The 19,828-nt window shown below is 42.8% G+C and overlaps 1 protein-coding gene across 1 annotated transcript; it reads left to right on the top strand.

Annotated features, from left to right (window-relative positions):
* The first annotated feature begins 1,163 nt into the window (after positions 1–1,163).
* aldh3a2b (aldehyde dehydrogenase 3 family, member A2b) lies at positions 1,164–19,512 on the top strand. Its single transcript, XM_084320081.1, has 11 exons — positions 1,164–1,295; positions 3,869–4,038; positions 4,143–4,374; positions 9,343–9,428; positions 11,215–11,423; positions 11,731–11,848; positions 11,965–12,106; positions 14,265–14,431; positions 17,100–17,199; positions 17,532–17,770; positions 17,881–19,512. The coding sequence occupies exons 2-11, from the start codon at positions 3,877–3,879 to the stop codon at positions 17,893–17,895; spliced, it is 1,470 nt and encodes a 489-aa protein (XP_084176207.1). The 5' UTR covers positions 1,164–1,295; positions 3,869–3,876; the 3' UTR covers positions 17,896–19,512.
* The last annotated feature ends 316 nt before the right edge of the window (positions 19,513–19,828 follow it).

Genomic DNA, 19,828 nt, shown 5'->3' with positions numbered 1-19,828 from the left:
GGTTCCTATAAGTCCTAGGTCAATGTCTGGTAGCAGTCGCTGTCGCTGCCCCCTGTTGTGGGGCCTGGAGGCTGCTAGTCGCTGCCCACTGTTGTGGAGCCTGATGGCCGCTGGTATGAAGGACTGTCCGAGGCGGTTAGTTGAGTGTCGGAGGGGGTTGGTTGTCACAATGTGTCAGAGTGTCTTTGATAGGTGATTATTTGTTACAATACGTTGGAAAATTAGAGGGATACACATTTCAAGCCAACATCTTAAGCTTCAATTTAATGTGGGAATGACTATTGAAAGATGTTTTGATGATGAGCAATTCACACTAGAGTAAAAAGTGTGACAACTATCCCCATTCTCCCCTACTTTAGTAGAACCTGTCAAAATTCAACAGCCTTACCTAGCATAGCAGGTGTCAGGCTCTTCATTCACTTCCATTCATTTTGATTGGTCCACTAGTGTCACTGGTTGGATAAGCAGGGCCATTTAATATGGGACTAAATAGCTCTGTGGATAAATGAGCATGTGACAGCGTATTCCATGACAACAAAAACATGCCCCCATAAAACAAATGTGACATGATCATTTGATTTACAAATATAAATTAATTTGAAATTATCCCTTTGATTTCTAATGTTTCCATTCCCCTTTAGATGGACAGGTGATGGCAGCATTGTAGGTGGAGAGGCCTTACCATGGGCTTTAATTTAAGTGAATTCATTCAAAGTTATGGTGTTAGCAGCCCAAAGAAGCTAATGAATACTTTGGAGCTGTACTGGGAGCTCGACGAGAAAGCCTATATTATAGCCACATCTATTATTAAGCAAACATCCTATGTGGTAGGCCTGGCCTACCCATTTTCCAACGTTTAATTGCCAATCTTCAAGATGCGGTTCATTGTCAATGTCAAGTAATGATAGAGCTAGAGTAGACATGGAGATGGATTATCCTGACACTGGTTTTGATTGCCTTACTAGTTGGCCTTATTGCACCCATTTCTTGTCGAGGGTTTTCAAATTCAGCTTCTCTTAGTTCGGCCAAATATTATGTCCAAGCATAATCAGCTCTAGCCTCTGTTATACAATAGCGTTGTTGACATTTGACAGACACATACACAGACCAATCAACGTGCTCCTTCGAAGCTAAATGTGGCCCTGCCCCTCCAGGGGTGTGACCTAACGGAGACAGTCGGATCTGTCTTTCTATCAAAAAACCGAGGTTGAGAATCATTCCACAGCGTCTGTAAGGTGCCATAGCCTTCGAATCGCAAGGATCGCAACTAATTCATCGCCTTTAAAATTATTCAGGTAAGCATTAAACCAGTTGTTATACTTCTAATTTAAAACGCTAATGTGTTCAATCTAACTGTGTAAAAGGTCGTGGGCTACTGTACTGGGCTATAAACCCGTAGTTACAATGTAACTTTTTGCCCCAGATGACGATAGGCAGGCCACTTGTAAAAACAACATACAGTAGCCAAAATTAAAAGCTGTAGCCTACAATGATTCATGTTTCATACACACTATTGGCGCGGAGTTCATTCTGTAGACGTAATTGCAGCCAAATCAGCCAAGGTCCGTGTATGACACTCCCCAGCATAGGTACTAGTGGATGATATTAATGATGTCTGACTTATGTCTTGAATATTGTTGTATTGTTTTAAGTGTCGGACCCCAGGAAGAGTATAGCGTTTGTCAAGTGCAAAAGCTAATGGAGATCCTAAATAAACATAAACATAACATACCTGTGCTCGTAATTTTACATCCTTTATGCTGTGTACAGTGTTGTGAAAGTTGATCTGAAAGCATCGTTTTGCAACTAAACTACACCCAGGGGAAATACGTAGTTACAACTACTTTGTAGAAATGATCAAATCAACAAAACAATGTTGAGTGCATATAGTAAAGACATATTAGTATAGTATAGTAGGAAGAGTGCATGATATAGAAGACAGTAAGAAGGTTAGTGAGTTTTCTCTCTTCATTTATTTTAATTTAATTTAATTTCTTAATTTTCTTCATCACAGATACAGCGACCACTACTGTCCCTGTCATCCACTGTCAACACCACCATTCCTCCCATGTGTCAGGCTCCTCATTCACTTAACTCATTATGAGGGCCAAGTCTAAATATAATACTTCTTAATTATAAACAAACAATATAGCAATATTTTGTGTAACATATTTTTCAAAGGTATACTTTCTTTTCTTTTTTATGTGCTAATATTGACATTATATTGGAACTATTTCTCACTTGAGGTATAGTTTGATCAATTGCCAACTTCTCACATAATGTTTCGAATCTTTCCTCCAACAAGGCAGCAGGTGACCATATAGGTAACATTCTCAACATTCTATACAAGGCAAAGATACACAGCACACAATTTGACCGGATCTGCTTTTATTCTTCAAAGGTCATAAGTCTGTAAAAACACATCAAATGCTAAAACAAACACATATCTTTGACTCAGAAATGCCTGCTTTATTGAAATCGTCACAGCAGTAGTTTGTTTATACTTTACAAGGATGATATTTAGACCAGGTCCCCAACATTAATAGAAGTGAATGAGAAGCCTGACACCTGAGAGGAACAGTGGACACACCAGGGACAGCAGTGGTCGTAAGCTTATTTGTAGATAACTTTATATAAGTAAGACTGCTGATTCTTGAAAGTTCTAGTGAAGTGAAATATCCCTTTAAGTACAGTACAATTTCAAGGTACTTGTACTTTAATTGAGTATTTTAATTTCAGGGAACATTACATTCCAAAGGAAATATTGTATTTTTTACTCATATTCATCTGAACCCATCATATGAACCCATTACACAATTAAGAAAAATATTTTCCATATAAAACATGGCAAAAATGTATGAAGATTATGTGCCTTCAAATTTAAAGCCTGCCAACTTCAATGTAATCAGACCCAGCATAACTAGACTACATACCACTTTAACATGAACCTTTAGAGGTCAATGGGTAAACCTTTAGAGGTCAAGTCAGTGGTTCAAGGATTGACCACACCCAAGGACTGGAATACACAAATTAGAGATGACAGATGATTTAGGGTGGAAGAAGTAATGTGTGGGACTACATTAAAACATAAATACACTTCAAAATAGCAAACAAAAAGTTATTTAGTTGAACTACCAGCAAACAACTGCAAAAGTTGTGAAACTACTCCCAACACGGGGAGGGTAATAGTAGGCTAAGGTCAATAGACATAATACTATATTTGCGTGACTTTATCATATTGAAAGTGTCAGCGTAAAGTTCTCATATTACCCTTACCAAGCCTGTTCTCTAGCTGTTGTTTACACTGCATTGTTCATAATAGAATAAGCGCTTCTCAGCTTTCCCTAAACAAGTAGCCCAAGGAGTAATAGACAATACAAGTTGAGCATTGCAGCTGATTAAACCTTTTGTCGTGTGGCAGTGAAAGGGTTAACCTTCTGTATTGTGAAAGGGTTTTAACCCTTTGGTAGTGTGGTAGTGAAAGGGTTAAAACTAGGGATGTCCGATATTATCGGCCTATATTGGCATTACAATGTAATATCGGAAAATATCGGTATCGGTTTACATTTATATATATATATATATATATATATATATATATATATATTTAACCTTTAATTACCCAGGCAAGCAAGTAAGAACACATTCTTATTTTATTTATTGTCAAAAGTATGCATAATGTTGTGTTAATTCCACGACAAGAGATATGTAATGTTAATTACCTGAAATTATTCCATTTTGGGGGGGGGGGGGACCCTGCATATATCGGTATCGGTTGATATCGGTATCGGAAATTAAGAGTTGGACAATATCGGTATAAAAAAAAGCCAATTATCGAACATCCCTAGTTAAAACGGGTCCCTTTCAGCTTTCAGAATGTCCAGCGAGCAGAAAGCGGTGGAGCGTGCGAGGAGAGCCTTCCTCACCGGCAGGTCCAAGTCGCTGGATCACCGGATCCGCCAGCTCAAGAACCTCCAGCGGTTCATCGTGGAGAGACAAAAAGAGATCGCAGATGCCATCAAGAAAGATCTCAATAAAGTGAGTGTGATCCGTGTCTCCCTGGTTGAATCTCTCCACTTGTTTGCCTATTTCACCTGACAACATCACACTATACATTTGTACATGATTCTCCACTCCCCTAGAGTGAAGTGGGGACACAGCTGTATGAGACCCTGGGTCTGGAGGGGGAGATCCTCCTGGCTATCAAGCATCTCAAAGAGTGGGCCGCCCCGCGTCCTGTGGAGAGGAATCTGCTGACCATCTCCGACACGCTGTACATCCAGCCGGAGCCCCTCGGCGTGGTGCTGATCATCGGGGCCTGGAACTACCCCTGGGCTGTCACTCTTCAGCCTCTGATAGGAGCCATCGCTGCTGGTAGGAAGAGGATGACAGTGTGTGTGTGTGTGTGTGTGTGTGTGTGTGTGTGTGTGTGTGTGTGTGTGTGTGTGTGTGTGTGTGTGTGTGTGTGTGTGTGTGTGTGTGTGTGTGTGTGTGTGTGTGTGTGTGTGTGTGTGTGTGTGTGTGTGTGTGTGTGTGTGTGTGTGTGTGTGTGTGTGTGTGTGTGTGTGTGTGTGTGTGTGTGTGAGAGAGATGGGGGGATCAATGTGTTACCGGTGTTAACTGGTGTTCGGGCAGACAGCGATTACATTATTTGCCATAACACCGGTGTTGTCATGAGTTTATTAACCGGTGGGGACATTTCCTCACTGTGGCATCTCTAGTCAATCAATCAATCAATCAAATTTATTTATAAAGCACATTTCACATGACGCGTGTCAACCAAAGTGCTGTAGCTGTCAGGGGCTGCGATAGCAAAGGCACGGCCCCCCCTGAGCTTGAGGTTAGACCTCCGGACTGTCAGGAGCCTCTGATCGGCTGACCTGAGGGACCTGGTGTTGGAATAGGGGGATAGGAGGTCTGAGATGTAGGAGGGTGTGTGACCATTAAGGGCTTTAAAAACAAATAGGAGAACCTTAAAATCTATCCTGTAGCGTACTGGGAGCCAATGAAGGGAGGCAAGGACAGGGGTGATGTGGTCTCTCTTGCGGGTTCCGGTCAACAGTCTGGCAGTGTGTGTGCGGCGTGCGTGTGTGTGTGTGTGTGTTGTAATTATGTCAACATAATTTATTTCATGGGATCATCTTTTAACCCTCGTCACGTGATCACCCCTCCCCATGGTCCTCTTTATCCAAGCATTGCATAACGTTCCTCTCAGCCAGTCATTATTGGGTCTGAGGCAATAGTCCATGAAAGAGTCCATGAAGAGTCCATGAAAGAGGAGCTGTTTACATCAGTACAACCATAGTATCAAAGGCATAGGACAGCTGCCTTGGTGTGAAAGGCTGTGTGTGTGTGTGTGTGTGTGCGGGTGCGCGCGCGCGTGTGTGTCTGTGTGTGTTGGCATGTGTGTTGGTGTTGATGTGTGTGTATGTTATCAGCATGTGTCTGAATGTACTGTATGTAATTGTGTGTGCGTATGCCTGCACTCGGAGAATTGGTCATATCAGAGACTTTGTGCTCAAAGCCGCCAAGGATAGGCTTTGTTCCTCTTTCGCTTTCAAGATTCAAGAGATTTGGCGGCTGAGTGGCGCAGTGGGCAAGGCGCTCGCCACTAACGCAGGAGATGCTGGTATCGTGCCCAGCTCTCGGCGTTGCTACCGGCTTGGCCGGCCGTCATACTAACACAATTGGCAGTGTTAGAGGGTGGGAAAGCCGGTGGGTGGGGATTGGACGTTGTGGACAGCGACTCCTACAGGTCGGTTGGGTGACGCCGAAACAGGAAGTATCGGGGGCAGCGTGAGCCTCCCACGTGTTACTCCTCGCCACTGAGAGTTCGAGCTGTCTGGTGAAAAGATGCGACAGGCTGCCTCCTCGTGTACCGGAGGGGACACGTGATGCAAGGCTTCTATCCTCACTACAGCCGACCAGTGGGAGGCATAGTCTAGCAACGTTTAAGACAGGGGAGGGAAGAATTGGAATTACGAAATTGGGATGGGAGAAAAATAGAAAAAAAATAAGGAGAAAAAGTGGATAAAAAAAAAAGATTCAAGAGATTTATTCGTCACATACATACACGAGACATAGTGACATGAAGGTGGCCATGCCCGCCTTGATTGTGCAAAAAATACAAATAATAATAGAATAAAATAGAATAGATAATAAAATAGACATGATAAAAAGTACTAAGATAAAATACAATACAATGCTAAGCTTACGAATTAGAATAGAATAGAAATACTGTAATCACCCAGAGGGAAATTTGACACTACAAATCGCTCACATTAAACATTTAGACATTTAGACAGAAAAAAGTCACAAATAAGAATAACAAAACAAATTACCTAAGAATAAAAATAGAATAAAATATACAGTAAAATATATACAGTAAAAATATACAGAAGTCTTAGTCTACAGAAGTCTACAGTAAGTGTAATATTGAACAGTGTTGTTTTAAAAGTAAAAGTCCAGGAAGATTGTAACAGTGTCACCCTGTGCTCACTGCTCAGTGATGCACATTGATGCATTGTAAAGTCTGATGGCTGTCGGAATGAAGGACTTCCTGTGCCTGTGAAGGACCGTTGCTACATTTAGGGAGTGTTTGTTAGCCTAGCACTGAACATGCTCCTCCTGTCAGCCAAGTCTGTGTATAGTGGGTGGGAGGGGTTTTCCCTGATGGCCTGGAGCTTAGCAAGGCTCCTCCTCTCCGCCACCATCGCTAGAGAGTCCAGCTCCACCCCAACCACGCTACTGGCCTTCCTGACCAGCTTATCCAGCCTGTTTGCGTCTCCTGCTCTCAGTCCGCTGCCCCAGCAGGTCACAGCGTACAAGAAGGCGCCCGCCACCACCGACTCGTAGAACATCCTCAACATCCTTATACAGACATTGAAGGATCTCAGCCTTCTGAGGAAGTAGAGTCGGCTCTGGCCCTTCTTGTAGAGTGCCTCTGCGTGTTTTGACCCGTTCAGTTTGTTGTCGATGTGCACACAGAGGTATTTGTACTCCTCAACCATGTCCACATCGACTCCCCTGATGGAAACGGGGGTCACATGTGCACTCCTCCTCGTCCCCAGCTCCACAACCAGTTCCCTGGTCTTCGCCACATTTAGTTGCAGGTGGTTTTTATCGCACCATGTGACGAAGTCCACTACCAGTTCCCGGTATTCCCTCTCATCACCGTCCTTTATACATTCCACTATCGCAGAGTCATCATGGGGGACAGTGGTTCGGGAGGTAGAGCAGTCGTCTGGCAATCCGGAGGTTCCCGGTTCGATTCCCACTCCTCCCAGGCAGTGTGTCGATGTGTCCTTGAGCAAGACACTTAACCCCTAATTGCTCCCGATGAGCAGGTTGGCACCTTGCATGGTTGCCTCCGCCGTCGGTGTGTGAATGTGTGAGTGAATGGGTAAAAATGTGAGTGAAGAGGAAGGGAGAGAGGACTGTCCCCTGCGGGGCCCCGGTGTTGCTGACCAGTCTGTCTGACACACAGCTCCGTAGGCGCACATACTGTGGTCTGCCCGTCAGATAGTCAACAACCCAGGACACCAGGGGGGCCTCTACCTGCATCACTGCCAACTTCTCACCCAGCAGGCCAGGCCTTATGGTATCAAAAGCACTGGAGAAGTAAAAAAAACATGACTCTCACAGTGTTCCCGGCTTGTTTAGGTGAGTGTATGCTCGGTTCAGCAGGTAGATGACAGCATCCTCTACCCCCAGTCGGGACTGGTAGGCGAACTGGAGTGGGTCTAGGTGGGGTTTGATCACCGGGTGGAGTTGCTCCAGGACTGACCTCTCCATGGTCTTCATTATATGAGAGGTTAGAGCCACCGGCCTGTAGTCCTTGGACGTGCTGGGACGCGGGCACTTAGGGACAGGGTCCACACAGGAGGTTTTCCACAGTGTCGGGACTCTCTGCAGCCTCAGGCTCATATTGAATATGTGCTGGAGCACATCACACAGCTGAGAGGCACAGGTTTTGAGTACCTTTGGGCTCACCCCATCGGGACCCGCAGCCTTGCCTGCATGTAACTTGCTCAGCTGTATACTCACCTGGTCTGCAGAGAGCCACACTGTGTGGGGGTCTCAGGTGTTGGGGGGAGGGGCGGGTCTTCGAGCTGCGGGGGGCAGACAGGCTGCACCAGAGAGGGGGGGGGGGGCAGTTGGGGGGAGGGAGGGGGTTGCTCGAGTTGAGGGGCTGAGAGGTGTGGGGGTGGGCAGGGCAGACTGGTTCGATCCCCCGGGCCAGCAGTACAACTCTGGGTGGGAAGTGCCCTCTCTTCAGAAGTGCCCTCGAGCAAGGCACTAAACCCCTAACTGCTCCAGTGGAGTTGCTCAGTGGCCAACAGTGGCAGAATGTGGTTGTACCGGGCAGCTGCCAGGTGTGAGTGTGTGTGAACGGTGAGAGAGTGTGTGTGAACGGTGAGAGAGTGTGTGTGAACGGTGAGAGAGTGTGTGTGAACTGATACAGTTCCCTCATCCCTCATTTGAAGGCCAAGCTCACCAGGCCAGGCCCATGCCACAGAGGCGTGAGTGTTTGCCTTGGCCTGGACTTTATCCTGTCGACGCTCTTCCTATCAGATCTTAGATTCGGGTTTACATGTGTTCAGTAGGTTACAAGTCAATCTTTATGTTCAATACACTGCACGCGCGTCCAGGAAGGTTACTTTTCCATTAGAGATGACTAATAATTACCCACTTACAGTTGTAATTCATAATGGAATTGAATGGATTACTCCCAACACAGTAACCTGATTACATTGGATTACTTTAGGGTTACTTTGCCTCTTAAATGTAGAGAATTAGAGGATAAAACTGACCATTTATAACATTATTATCATTGTCTGCAATCATGATTAAAGCCAGAAAGCCTTTGAACTTTTAAACACTAGCGCAGTGCCTGTTCGGAATGGACCAATTGCTTTGCTTTGCATAGCTTTGCCCGGTATTGCTGCTTGCAGTGTTGTGGAGACCTGTGGTATGGCTGCTTACAACATTCTCATCCGATAGTGGAGAGGGGTTGATTTTGTTGACCACACCTCAGGTTCTGTCAAGAGAAGTCACAGTATAATAAGTCTTATAACCATATAGTAACTTATTATGTTGTGAATTCCTCCAGACCTCTCTTGGCAGAACCTGATGTGTGGCCAGCAAGCCTCAACTCCAACCCACACATAAGAGCAAAACAAAGAAATGTAAACAACGTGCAATATCAAGAGGTGCACTTTTTCCCGGGAGGTTACTGTTTGACGGCACTACAGATTCTACCTTTAAGTACAAGACCTTTTCCAACACATTTCCATGTGTTTCCATGTTGTGAAATGTACTTTCATCATCCTCCCTCTCTAGGCAACGCAGCCGTGGTCAAACCCTCGGAGGTTTGTGTTCACACTTCAAAGGTCATGGAGGAACTGCTTCCACTCTATCTAGACAAGGTGTGTTGTATAATACAGTCATATTATAGCCCATGTAAATAAAAAGGTAGACAGGATACTAGGGCTGCAACGATTAGTCGACATAATCGACGATGCCGATTATAAAAAATCGTCGACGAGGAATTGTTGCGTCGATGAGTCATTAAAAAAATTAAAAATAAAAATTATTATTATTATTATTATTATTATTATTATTATTATTATTATTATTATTATTATTATTATTATTATTATTATTATTATTATTATTATTATTATTATTATTATTATTATTATTATTATTATTATTATTATTATTATTATTATTATTATTATTATTATTATTATTATTATTATTATTATTATTATTATTATTATTATTATTATTATTATTATTATTATTATTATTATTATTATTATTATTATTATTATTATTATTATTATTATTATTATTATTATTATTATTATTATTATTATTATTATTATTATTATTATATATTCTTTTGCACTACCTATCTTTGTGAAAGTGGCTTCTCAGCTCTGGTCCAGCCAGCTGAAGACTTCTTAGCTTAACATAACAGACCGACAGTAAGTTTGGGGGAACTAATGGGATAACTGGGGATGTTGTTTGGTCCTGACAAGAGTCTCAAAGCAACTCTGAGGTCATGCTCAATGTCCAATCTGTTCCTCTGCTCTGTCTTCAGCTGGACCAGAGCTGAGAAGCCACTTTCACAAAGATAGGTAGTGCAAATTTTTTTATAAAAAAATTATATATATATATATTTTTTAATATATAATTGTTTTTCGATTAGTCGACTAATCGGAAAAAATAATCGACAGATTAGTCGACTACCAAAATAGTCATTAGTTGCAGCCCTACAGGATACAGTATTTTCATAGTCATAGAATATTAATAAAAATTAAGCTGTTACCGACCGTTACTATATGTATGCATCCATCATTCCAGTGGTGTAGTCTAGTTGGAAGTAGTGGGAATCCTGTGGATTTGGGCACTCTGAATGTATTAGGGAAATACATTTTTAGAACGCATCTTAAAGGGCATGGCAGCAGCAATAACTAAATATTGCACAGAGTTACAAACACACACACACACAACACAGTGTGTCAGTCAAGACATTGTCGAGTAATTTATTATTCACTCCCATCGCTAGTAGAAATAGATGCATGATAGTATATACTGTAAAGGGTAAAAAGGTGGATAGATTGAGTTTAGGTGGCTTTACCCTTCATTACATGACTGCCTATTCATTTACAAATCAAGTTTAAAGGAACGCTCCAACATTTTGGGAAATACAATTATTTTCCATCCTCCCCAGAGTCAGATGAGAATGTTGATACATTTCTGTGCATCAGTTTTGGAGTTGTTGGAAGTTGTATTTCTTCAGTTTTGAGAGAGCTAGGCTAGCTCCAGTCATTGTGCTAAGCTAGACTAGCATGCACCTGGACCTCATCTCTGAGGCTACTGGACACACAGATGAAACTGATATCAATCCTCTTGTCTGACTCTGGATGGAAAATAAGTGTATTTCCCAAAATGTTGGCGCGTTCCTTTAAACTTGGTTTGTAAATGAATAGTCATGTAATGAAGGGTAAACCCACCTAAACTCAGTCTATCCACCTTTTTACCTTTTATATACTATCATGCATCTATTTTTACGAGTTCATACGTTGACTAATACATGGTCTCTGTAGCACGTGTATTTATTATATAGGTATTTATTGTCCTGTGTCAGGAGTTGCATGTAGCATATTGTTACCTGAATGTGTGCACTCATCTCTGTGTCAGGAGCTGTACCCGGTAGTGACTGGAGGGGTGTCAGAGACCCAGGAGTTGCTGCGCCAGCGGTTCGACCACATCTTCTACACTGGCAACAGCATGGTAGGCCGGCTGATCATGGAGGCTGCAGCCAAACACCTGACCCCAGTCACCCTGGAGCTGGGTGGCAAGAGCCCCTGCTACATCGACAAGAACTGTGACCTTAGCATAGCATGCAGGTCAGAGCATTGTTCAACTCTGGATCTTTCTTTCTTTCTCTCTCTTTTTGATTCTTTCTTTCTTTCTTTCTTTCTTTTTTCTTTCTTTCTTTCTTTCTTTCTTTCTTTCTTTCTTTCTTTCTTTCTTTCTTTCTTTCTTTCTTTCTTTCTTTCTTTCTTTCTTTCTTTCTTTCTTTCCCTCCCACTGCCTTCCCTCTCTGTCCCTCTAACCCACCTCTTCTAGGTTTCCATTGGAATCTGTGTATTTATTTGCCTAATCTCTCTATCGCACCGTTCCCTCCTCCTCTCTGCCCACCATACTCTACAGGCGTATAACCTGGGGGAAGTACACTAACTGCGGTCAGACCTGCATCGCTCCGGACTACATCCTGTGTGAGCCCAGCATCCAGGACCGTGTCATAGAAGAGGTCAAGAAATCCATCAAGGTAAACGGTACCAGTAGAACTGGGACAGCACCACCAAGCATGGCTATAGCATGGGAGATGTGTGGATGTATCTGCAGCCAGCAGCACTAATGATTAGCCTATATTTCCTCACTCAGGACTTCTACACAGAAAACCCTAAGAATTGCCCTGATTTTGGACGCATCATCAACCAGCGCCACTTCAGGAGGATAATGGCTTTGACGGAAGACAGCACCATTGCCGTAGGAGGAGAAAATGACGAGTTAGAATGCTACATAGGTATGGCTACTACTTTCGACAGCCACAATGAGTCATAGATCAAAATGTGATATCTATAATAGAGAGATTGTAACATTTATCAGAAGCCAGTGTAGGAATGTGTGTAGGAATTGAAAACAGACATTGTTGCCCCCTTAGGGCTTGGATCCACCTGCCGCATATTTCTGGGCGCAAGCGTCTTTTGTCAATTGTTCCCAATGAGGACAGAGCGTATGCGGCCACATGCTGCCGCCTATAGGAAATGCGCTGCAGTCGGCTTCTTTTTTCAGCGCCTTTCAGTTTTTTTGTGCGGCCGCACCCAGCTCTTTAACACTTCTGAACTTTTCAGAGCGATGCGCTGAGCGCATTTTCAGACAACCAATCACAGCCAGTCATATCTACCACTCTGTTTGTAACCTGACACCGGAGTTGCCTGCCTGTCTGCCCACAAGAGACAGGAGCAGTATGAGGGCACAAATACAAATAACTACACGAATACACTAATAAAAAGCAAAGCGCGAACTGTGGTGTCAGGCAATAACTATATATATAATTAATATACAATAAAGTGTATTAAAATATGCTATATGTGCAAAACCGTGGCAGTAAAATACGATAAAAATATGGCTGTCGCTAGATTTCTTTCTCTCTGTCATCTCGCTACAAGATGCGCTTCATCCCAAAACTACCGGCGCACTGCCAGCGTTTTTCAGCTGGAAATGTGAGCTAGGTGGACGCATGCCCTTAGTTAGGCCATTCAGCCTATAATAATGTTAATGTGGCAAGGCAAATTGTCCCAGTGGTGTCTGAGATATCGCTCCAGACAGATGAACTAATGGTGGATGTAGTGCCCCCCTCAGGCCAATCAGTGTAATGTTTTAAAAAGTAGAACACAGTGGCTAGGAGTTCTACAGGGGGCACACAAGAAGACCTTTGAAGTTGTATCAGACACACCAACACAATCATTTCTATAAAAATCCATATTCTGATTAAATAATGCTGAATGAATATCACCTTTCCTTTCCAACATTAAACATGACGCTATTTCCCACGTCGTGAGCAATCTAGAGGGCCGAGGGCCTGTGTGTATTCACACACGCTAACACAGCGGTAAAAAAGATACGAGAGGGTAGGTGAAGCCGGTCCAGGGGGCAATTGGTAGAAAAAGGTACTAAGAGGGGGAACACAAGCCTTACAGTTTGAGAACCACTGTCTTAGATATCGCCCAGATTTGGGCAAATTAAGGGTCATTTTGTAAATGGCAGAACAGAGGGGTGAGATCCATATGTTTAATCAACATCTGACCTGTGGTGTTTGCGATATTACGTGTGACGAATGGAGATCAATCCATAGAAGTGGCTAGTTAGTAGTTACTAATGATGATGATGATATGTCCCTAACATGTGTCATATAATGTGTATTTCAATGTTTCTTACATTATGATTTGTAATTATTTAGGGGTACTGGTATGTTTTAATGAGTCCCAGGGTAAGATAATTTAGGGGTACTGGTTAATGGGTCCCAGGGTAAGATCATTTAGGGGTACTGGTTAATGGGTCCCAGGGTAAGATCATTTAGGGGTACTGGTTAATGGGTCCCAGGGTAAGATCATTTAGGGGTACTGGTTAATGGGTCCCAGGGTAAGATCATTTAGGGGTACTGGTTAATGGGTCCCAGGGTAAGATGATTTAGGGGTACTGGTTAATGGGTCCCAGGGTAAGATGATTTAGGGGTACTGGTTAATGGGTCCCAGGGTAAGATAATTTAGGGGTACTGGGTCCCAGTGTAAGATCATTTAGGGGTACTGGTTAATGGGTCCCAGGGTAAGATCATTTAGGGGTACTGGTTAATGGGTCCCAGGGTAAGATCATTTAGGGGTACTGGTTAATGGGTCCCAGGGTAAGATCATTTAGGGGTACTGGTTAATGGGTCCCAGGATAAGATCATTTAGGGGTACTGGTTAATGGGTCCCAGGGTAAGATCATTTAGGGGTACTGGTTAATGGGTCCCAGGGTAAGATCATTTAGGGTACTGGTTAATGGGTCTCAGGGTAAGATAATTTAGGGGTACTGGTTAATGCCCAGGGTAAGATCATTTAGGGGTACTGGTTAATGGGTCCCAGGGTAAGCTAAAGAAGCACTGGTTCCTTCAACACTCAGTGTGCTCATGGTGTCTCCAGCCCCAACAGTGTTGCGGGATGTGAAGCCAGAGGCGAAGGTGATGCAGGAGGAGATCTTCGGTCCACTGCTGCCCATCTTGCCGGTCAGCGGACTGGACGAGGCCATCAAGTTCATCAACCAGGGAGAGAAACCTCTGGCCCTCTACGTCTTCACGCCTGACAACAAGGTACCCGTAGAGACAGGGTGACCAGATGATAAGGGGTAATTAAAAAAAAATATATATATATAAATCAGGACAACTAACGTGAAATGCTCTGAAGTCTAAAGGCTAAAAAGGCTCCCCGCTATGTGTATCCCTGCTATTTCTAAAGCAATAATAACAATACGAGAATGGGAATCATGTTAATTGGCCAAGTACATTTACACATACATTACAAGGTATTTGGGTGTTTCCTCGCATAAAAAGAAGACAAAAACAACACATCTAGAATAATATTAAGATTTTATTTGTATGTCCAGCGCTCCACATTTGCTTTCAGTTTAGCTGGTCGTCCACAGTAATACACATCGGCCGTATTACGGGGAGGGAAACTGAAGGGTGGGGATCGGGCGTTGTGGACAGCGACTCCTACAGGTCGGTTGGTGCGCCTGCGCAGTAGAATCAGGAAGTGTCGGGGGCAGCGTGAGCCTCCCACGCGTTACTCCTCGCCACTGAGAGATCGAGCTGCGCAGGTGAAAAGATGCGACTGCTGTTACCTCAAGTACCGGAGGGGACTTGTGCTATGTATGACTTAGTCCACATTGCAGCCGGCTTGTGGGAGGCAAGAAACAGCGTCCGTGACAGGGGAGGGTTGAATTGGATGATACGAAATTGGGATGGGAGAAAATATAGAAAAATGGGAGAAAAAGTGGATAAAAAAGAAAAAGATTTTATTTGTATGTAATACTAATGCACTACTAGTGTACTAACTATGTCACTCATAAGAATTGGGGAAGCAAGAACGACATAGACCTTAAATTTGACAGCCAGATCAAGGCCGTGGGCAAATCGAGCTTTTTCCAGTTGAGGCAGCTGGCCAAAACATGAGCACATCTCACCGATTATATCCTCACTCCACTGGCTTTAGGATTCATTTTAGAATTATTTTATTTGCTTTTAAAGCTTTTCATGACCTTGCCCCACCCTACCTCTCTGAGCTGTTGCAGTTCTATACACCTTCTCGCTCTCTCAGGTCAGCTGACCAGCTGCTCCTAGTAGTGCCTACAACTAGGCGTAAGCTCAGGGGGGACTGTGCCTTCTCCGTTGTCGCCCCCAAAATGTGGAACGAGCTGCCGCTGCAGATTAGGCAGGCCTCATCACTGCCCCGTTTCAAGGGCCTCCTTAAGACCCACCTTTTCTCTCTGGCTTTCGACACCATGTAGCTTGTTGACTTTATGATCTTATTGTTTTACTGTGTTATTGTTGTATCGTTTTGTTACTGTGTCCTTTGCTTTTAAATATTTTTTAAGTACTCTGATCTATTTAAATTTGTATTGCTGCCTATGTTTACCTTATTTCTTTTCTCTTTTTGGTACTCTTGTTTTTTTTCTATCTATTTTTAGTGCTGCTTATAGTTTTTAATATGCTCCCTCTGTACAGCACTTTGTTCCCCTGTGGCTGTTAAAGCGCTTTATAAATAAAGTTGGATTGGATTGGATTGGATAGACCATCCCATTAATAGCCTACTCACCCTTTAAGAATAATACTCTCCAGCCTACACTTACTTTCCTTGATTTTGCGGAGCATAGTCAGAGATGGGCCTCTTTGGAATAGTTTGCTCTCCAGCTCAACCTGAGACACTCTCTTTATCTCCCCCTCCCACTCTCTTTCTCTCCCCCCCCGCTCTCCACCCTTCCCACTCTCTCTTTCTCTCCCCTCTCCCCCTCTCTCTTTCTCTCCCCCTCCCACTCTCTCTCTCTCTCCCACTCTCTTTCTCCCCCCTCTCTCTCTTTCTCTCTCCCCCCCTCTCCCCTCTCTCTCTCTCTCTCTCTCTCTTTCTCTCTCCCCTCTCTCCCCCTTTCCCCCTCTCCCCTCTCTATCTTTCTCTCTCTTTCTCTCTCCCCCTCTCTCTCTTTATCCCTCCCTCTCTCTTTCTCTCTCCCCCTCTCTCTTTTTCTCCCACTCTCTCTCCTTCTGTCTCCCCCTCTCTCTCTTTCTCCCCCCTCTCTCTTTCTCTCTCCTCTCTCTTTCTCTCTCCCCCCTCTCTCTGTACGTTATGGTCAAACTGCACAACGTTCAGTGATATTAAGTAGCCAAACGTTACACCATAACTATCATAGTTGATGATAATAAATATTTCACTTCATTAGCTGAAATATAAAAATACTATTGTCTGCTATAAGACATTCTGCCTCTGTGTGTGTTCTAATTATCTTTAACAATCCTGATGCAGAAAAAGGCGATTTTATTCAAAAAGAAGATACTGATTTATATATATATCAAATATATTTTTAATAATAGAATAATCGCGAAAACCGATATATTTCCTCACACAATAACCATACCATCAAAATGTCATATCGTGACATCCCTGGTGCCGTCACATGCCGCAACACCGGAAACTATGTTACGATATGTTATGATAACTTCTGTGCGTTTAAAATGTGTTTGGGGGGACATGTTGGAGTTGTAAAGTAAGCAGTACGGTAATAACCGTCTGTTCCCCTCTATTTCTGCCAGTATGGCCGTGAAATAGGTATTCAATTCTATTCATAGTGATCTTAAAAAGGTCTTAAAAAGTCTTAAATGTAACTGGTTGAAACATGCAGGAACCCTGGCCTGTACCAGTATTCCCTTGTGATACTGTACGCAAGTCTAGATCTGACTCTTGTTCCCTTTCCCTCCTTCTCTGTAGATAATAAAGAGGATGATAGATGAGACATCCAGTGGAGGATTACTGGCCAATGACTGTCTTATTCATTATTCTGTCAGTGCTCTGCCTTTCGGTGGAGTGGGTGAGTACAGACTAGTCTGGCGTACTGACACTCACATGCACACTCACTCGCTCACTCGCTCACTCACTCACTCACTCACTCACTCACTCACTCACTCACTCACTCACTCACTCACTCACTCACTCACTCACTCACTCACTCACTCACTCACTCACTCACTCACTCACTCACTCACTCACTCACTCACTCACTCACTCACTCACTCACTCACTCACTCACTGTCTCTCTCTATCCTTATCTCTCCCTATCCTTCTCTCTCTCTAGCTCATACACATACTATAAGTGAGCTCTAACCCTCTTAACACTTCCTCTGTGCTGTTCTCCCTCTACAGGAAACAGCGGTATGGGCTGTTACCATGGCAAGTTCAGCTTTGACCAGCTGAGCCACCTCCGAGGTTGCCTGATCAAGCAGCTGAAGATGGAGGGGGTCAACGGCATGCGCTACCCTCCGCACACCGCCAAGAAACTGGGCTGGGCACGCTTTTTCATCCTGAAAAACCCCGACCTGGGCTGGATGGGACGCATGGCTCTCCTGGCCATCCTCGCTGTGGTGGCTGCCGTCGTGTTGCAAGTGAGCTAATGGAGGGAGAGAGGAAGGAAAAAGGGCAATAATATTACTGGTTTGTCAAAGGGGATTCTGATTGGTGGATATGTGCTTTTTTTTTTTTTTCTTCTTCTCAGAAGTATTTCCTGTGAGGACGTCCTAATAGTTCCCAGAGGACAGGGCTGGTGTTTCGTTGACCCTCGGGATCCAAGAGAAAGACGGGCGTTAAGAGTGCAGTGTGAGGTTTACATCATGGACAGGCTTCTAGCTAAATCAGCATTCATGCCTTGTAGGCTGTGATAAAGTATCACTGTGGGGAACAGCCTCTTATTGTTTTTATGAAGTGTCCTTTTGCATTTCAATAACAAATTTTACAGAATGTGGTCTTTTATCATTATTTATGGCACTTTAATTTGTGTACTACATTCTTTTTAACCTGTTTTGATAAGCATTTAAATGAAGTATATTATACAGTGCTGCTATTTTGCTGCATATATTATTTTAAACGGAATAACTATGCAATGACCTGTTATAGCTTTTTGTATTCTAACTAACTATCTGCATATAGCACTGTGATGCGACAACATGTAGACATTATCCATTACTCAATGAAGGACCTTTTTTCAGATGAGTTTGCAGTTAGATAAACCTCACATAACTAATGTGTGCGCTGTTTGTTAGGGCTGGAAGGTATACCGTCATGGATCCATGCAAAGGTATGGATTTTTAATATCGTCCACGATATACACATATCGTAACAATAAGCGCACATTTTGTGATAGGCCATTCCCATTGCCACTCCCCTTTTAGCCATTAGCATGAATACACACACACCTTCACACACCTCCATTTACCATTTACCTCCATGCCAAATTTCAGCCTCCTATGCCGGAACCTGTGGCTGCTAGAAGGTGGGGTTTCTGGACCAACCGACTGACAAACCAACCGTGCAACCTATAGAGCTGCTGGTCGCTGCTAAAATATACATACAGTATATTTTTAAGTTAATAAAAAAAAATTGCTTGCAGCAGTATTGCAGTAAAAAGTTAAATAAAATAGACCATGACAATTGTATTAAAAGATAAAGATAAAGACATAAAAGAAATATGTCATATCACGTTGTAATCTTTTACTGGAAAACTATACCATCAAATACCCTTATTCTGTCAAAAATATTGTGATATGATATTTTGGGCATGTTGCTCAACCCTACTGTTTATCATACACTGCAATTGTCATGAAAGTTGCATAATCCATTATCCATTTAGAATGTATTCCATTTCAACCTTTTGCGATCAGTTACTTAGATCAATTATAATTCCTAACTAACTAACAGATTTTCCAATTTGTTTCAAAATAATTGTTATTTGTGATGACATGGATTTACATGTCATTGAGATTAGGCTTCATCAGGATATTTGAACATTCTTTCAAGTGACCATGACCTTATATCTGTGTCCTTCTCGGTCTTTCTATCTATGTTTTTCTATGTCCTTCTATCTATGACCTTCTATCTATGACTTTCTATCTGACCTATCGACTGTATGTCCTTCTATCTATGACTTTCTATCTATGTCCTTCTATCTATGACCTCAGAATCAAAGGGGACTAACCTTTTGTTTTAATCATAATTTTCTCAATATCTCCAAATACCATGTACCTGTAAAAAACGTAACAAGTATAGTATAAATTGTATCTGTATCTAACAACAACTCTGAAACATTTCCATGTTTGTGTGCTTCAAGTGGGGCACTGAATTGAAATGAGCTTCTAATCAATATTTCAATAAATATGTTTTGAAATCAATCTTACCTGTCTTGTTTAAAATCTGTATTTTTGGAGTTAATTACCTAGTTACTGGTCATCTGCCGTGTGTGATAAGCTAATCATGGTGACCTTCTCTTTTGTTTGGCTTGGAGCTAAGCTCAGACCAGAGTATGGTGAGTATGGCTGGGTTTTGAACTAAGAACCTTGAGTAACCTACATACTGTACGGCCAGAGCTGCAAGGTCTCTAAGCCTGGATTAAGACCTATAGTATCTAGATCAAAATATAAAAATGTTTGTCTGACTTTAATTTAAAAAGT

Source organism: Notolepis coatsorum (assembly GCF_963971535.1).
Source record: "Notolepis coatsorum genome assembly, chromosome: 8".
In the NCBI taxonomy this organism is placed as follows: Eukaryota; Metazoa; Chordata; class Actinopteri; order Aulopiformes; family Paralepididae; genus Notolepis; species Notolepis coatsorum.
The sequence above is the reverse complement of the archived record's forward strand: the minus strand, read 5'-3'. Positions and strand labels throughout refer to the sequence as shown.

Excerpts from the sequence above, each read along its gene's own strand:
- aldh3a2b (XM_084320081.1), top strand. The coding sequence starts at position 3,877 with ATGTCCAGCGAGCAGAAAGCGGTGGAGCGTGCGAGGAGAGCCTTCCTC. Across the intron at positions 11,849-11,964 it reads AGGTCAAGAAATCCATCAAG|GACTTCTACACAGAAAACCC; the intron begins GTAAACGGTACC and ends TTCCTCACTCAG. Across the intron at positions 17,200-17,531 it reads TCTGCCTTTCGGTGGAGTGG|GAAACAGCGGTATGGGCTGT; the intron begins GTGAGTACAGAC and ends CTCCCTCTACAG.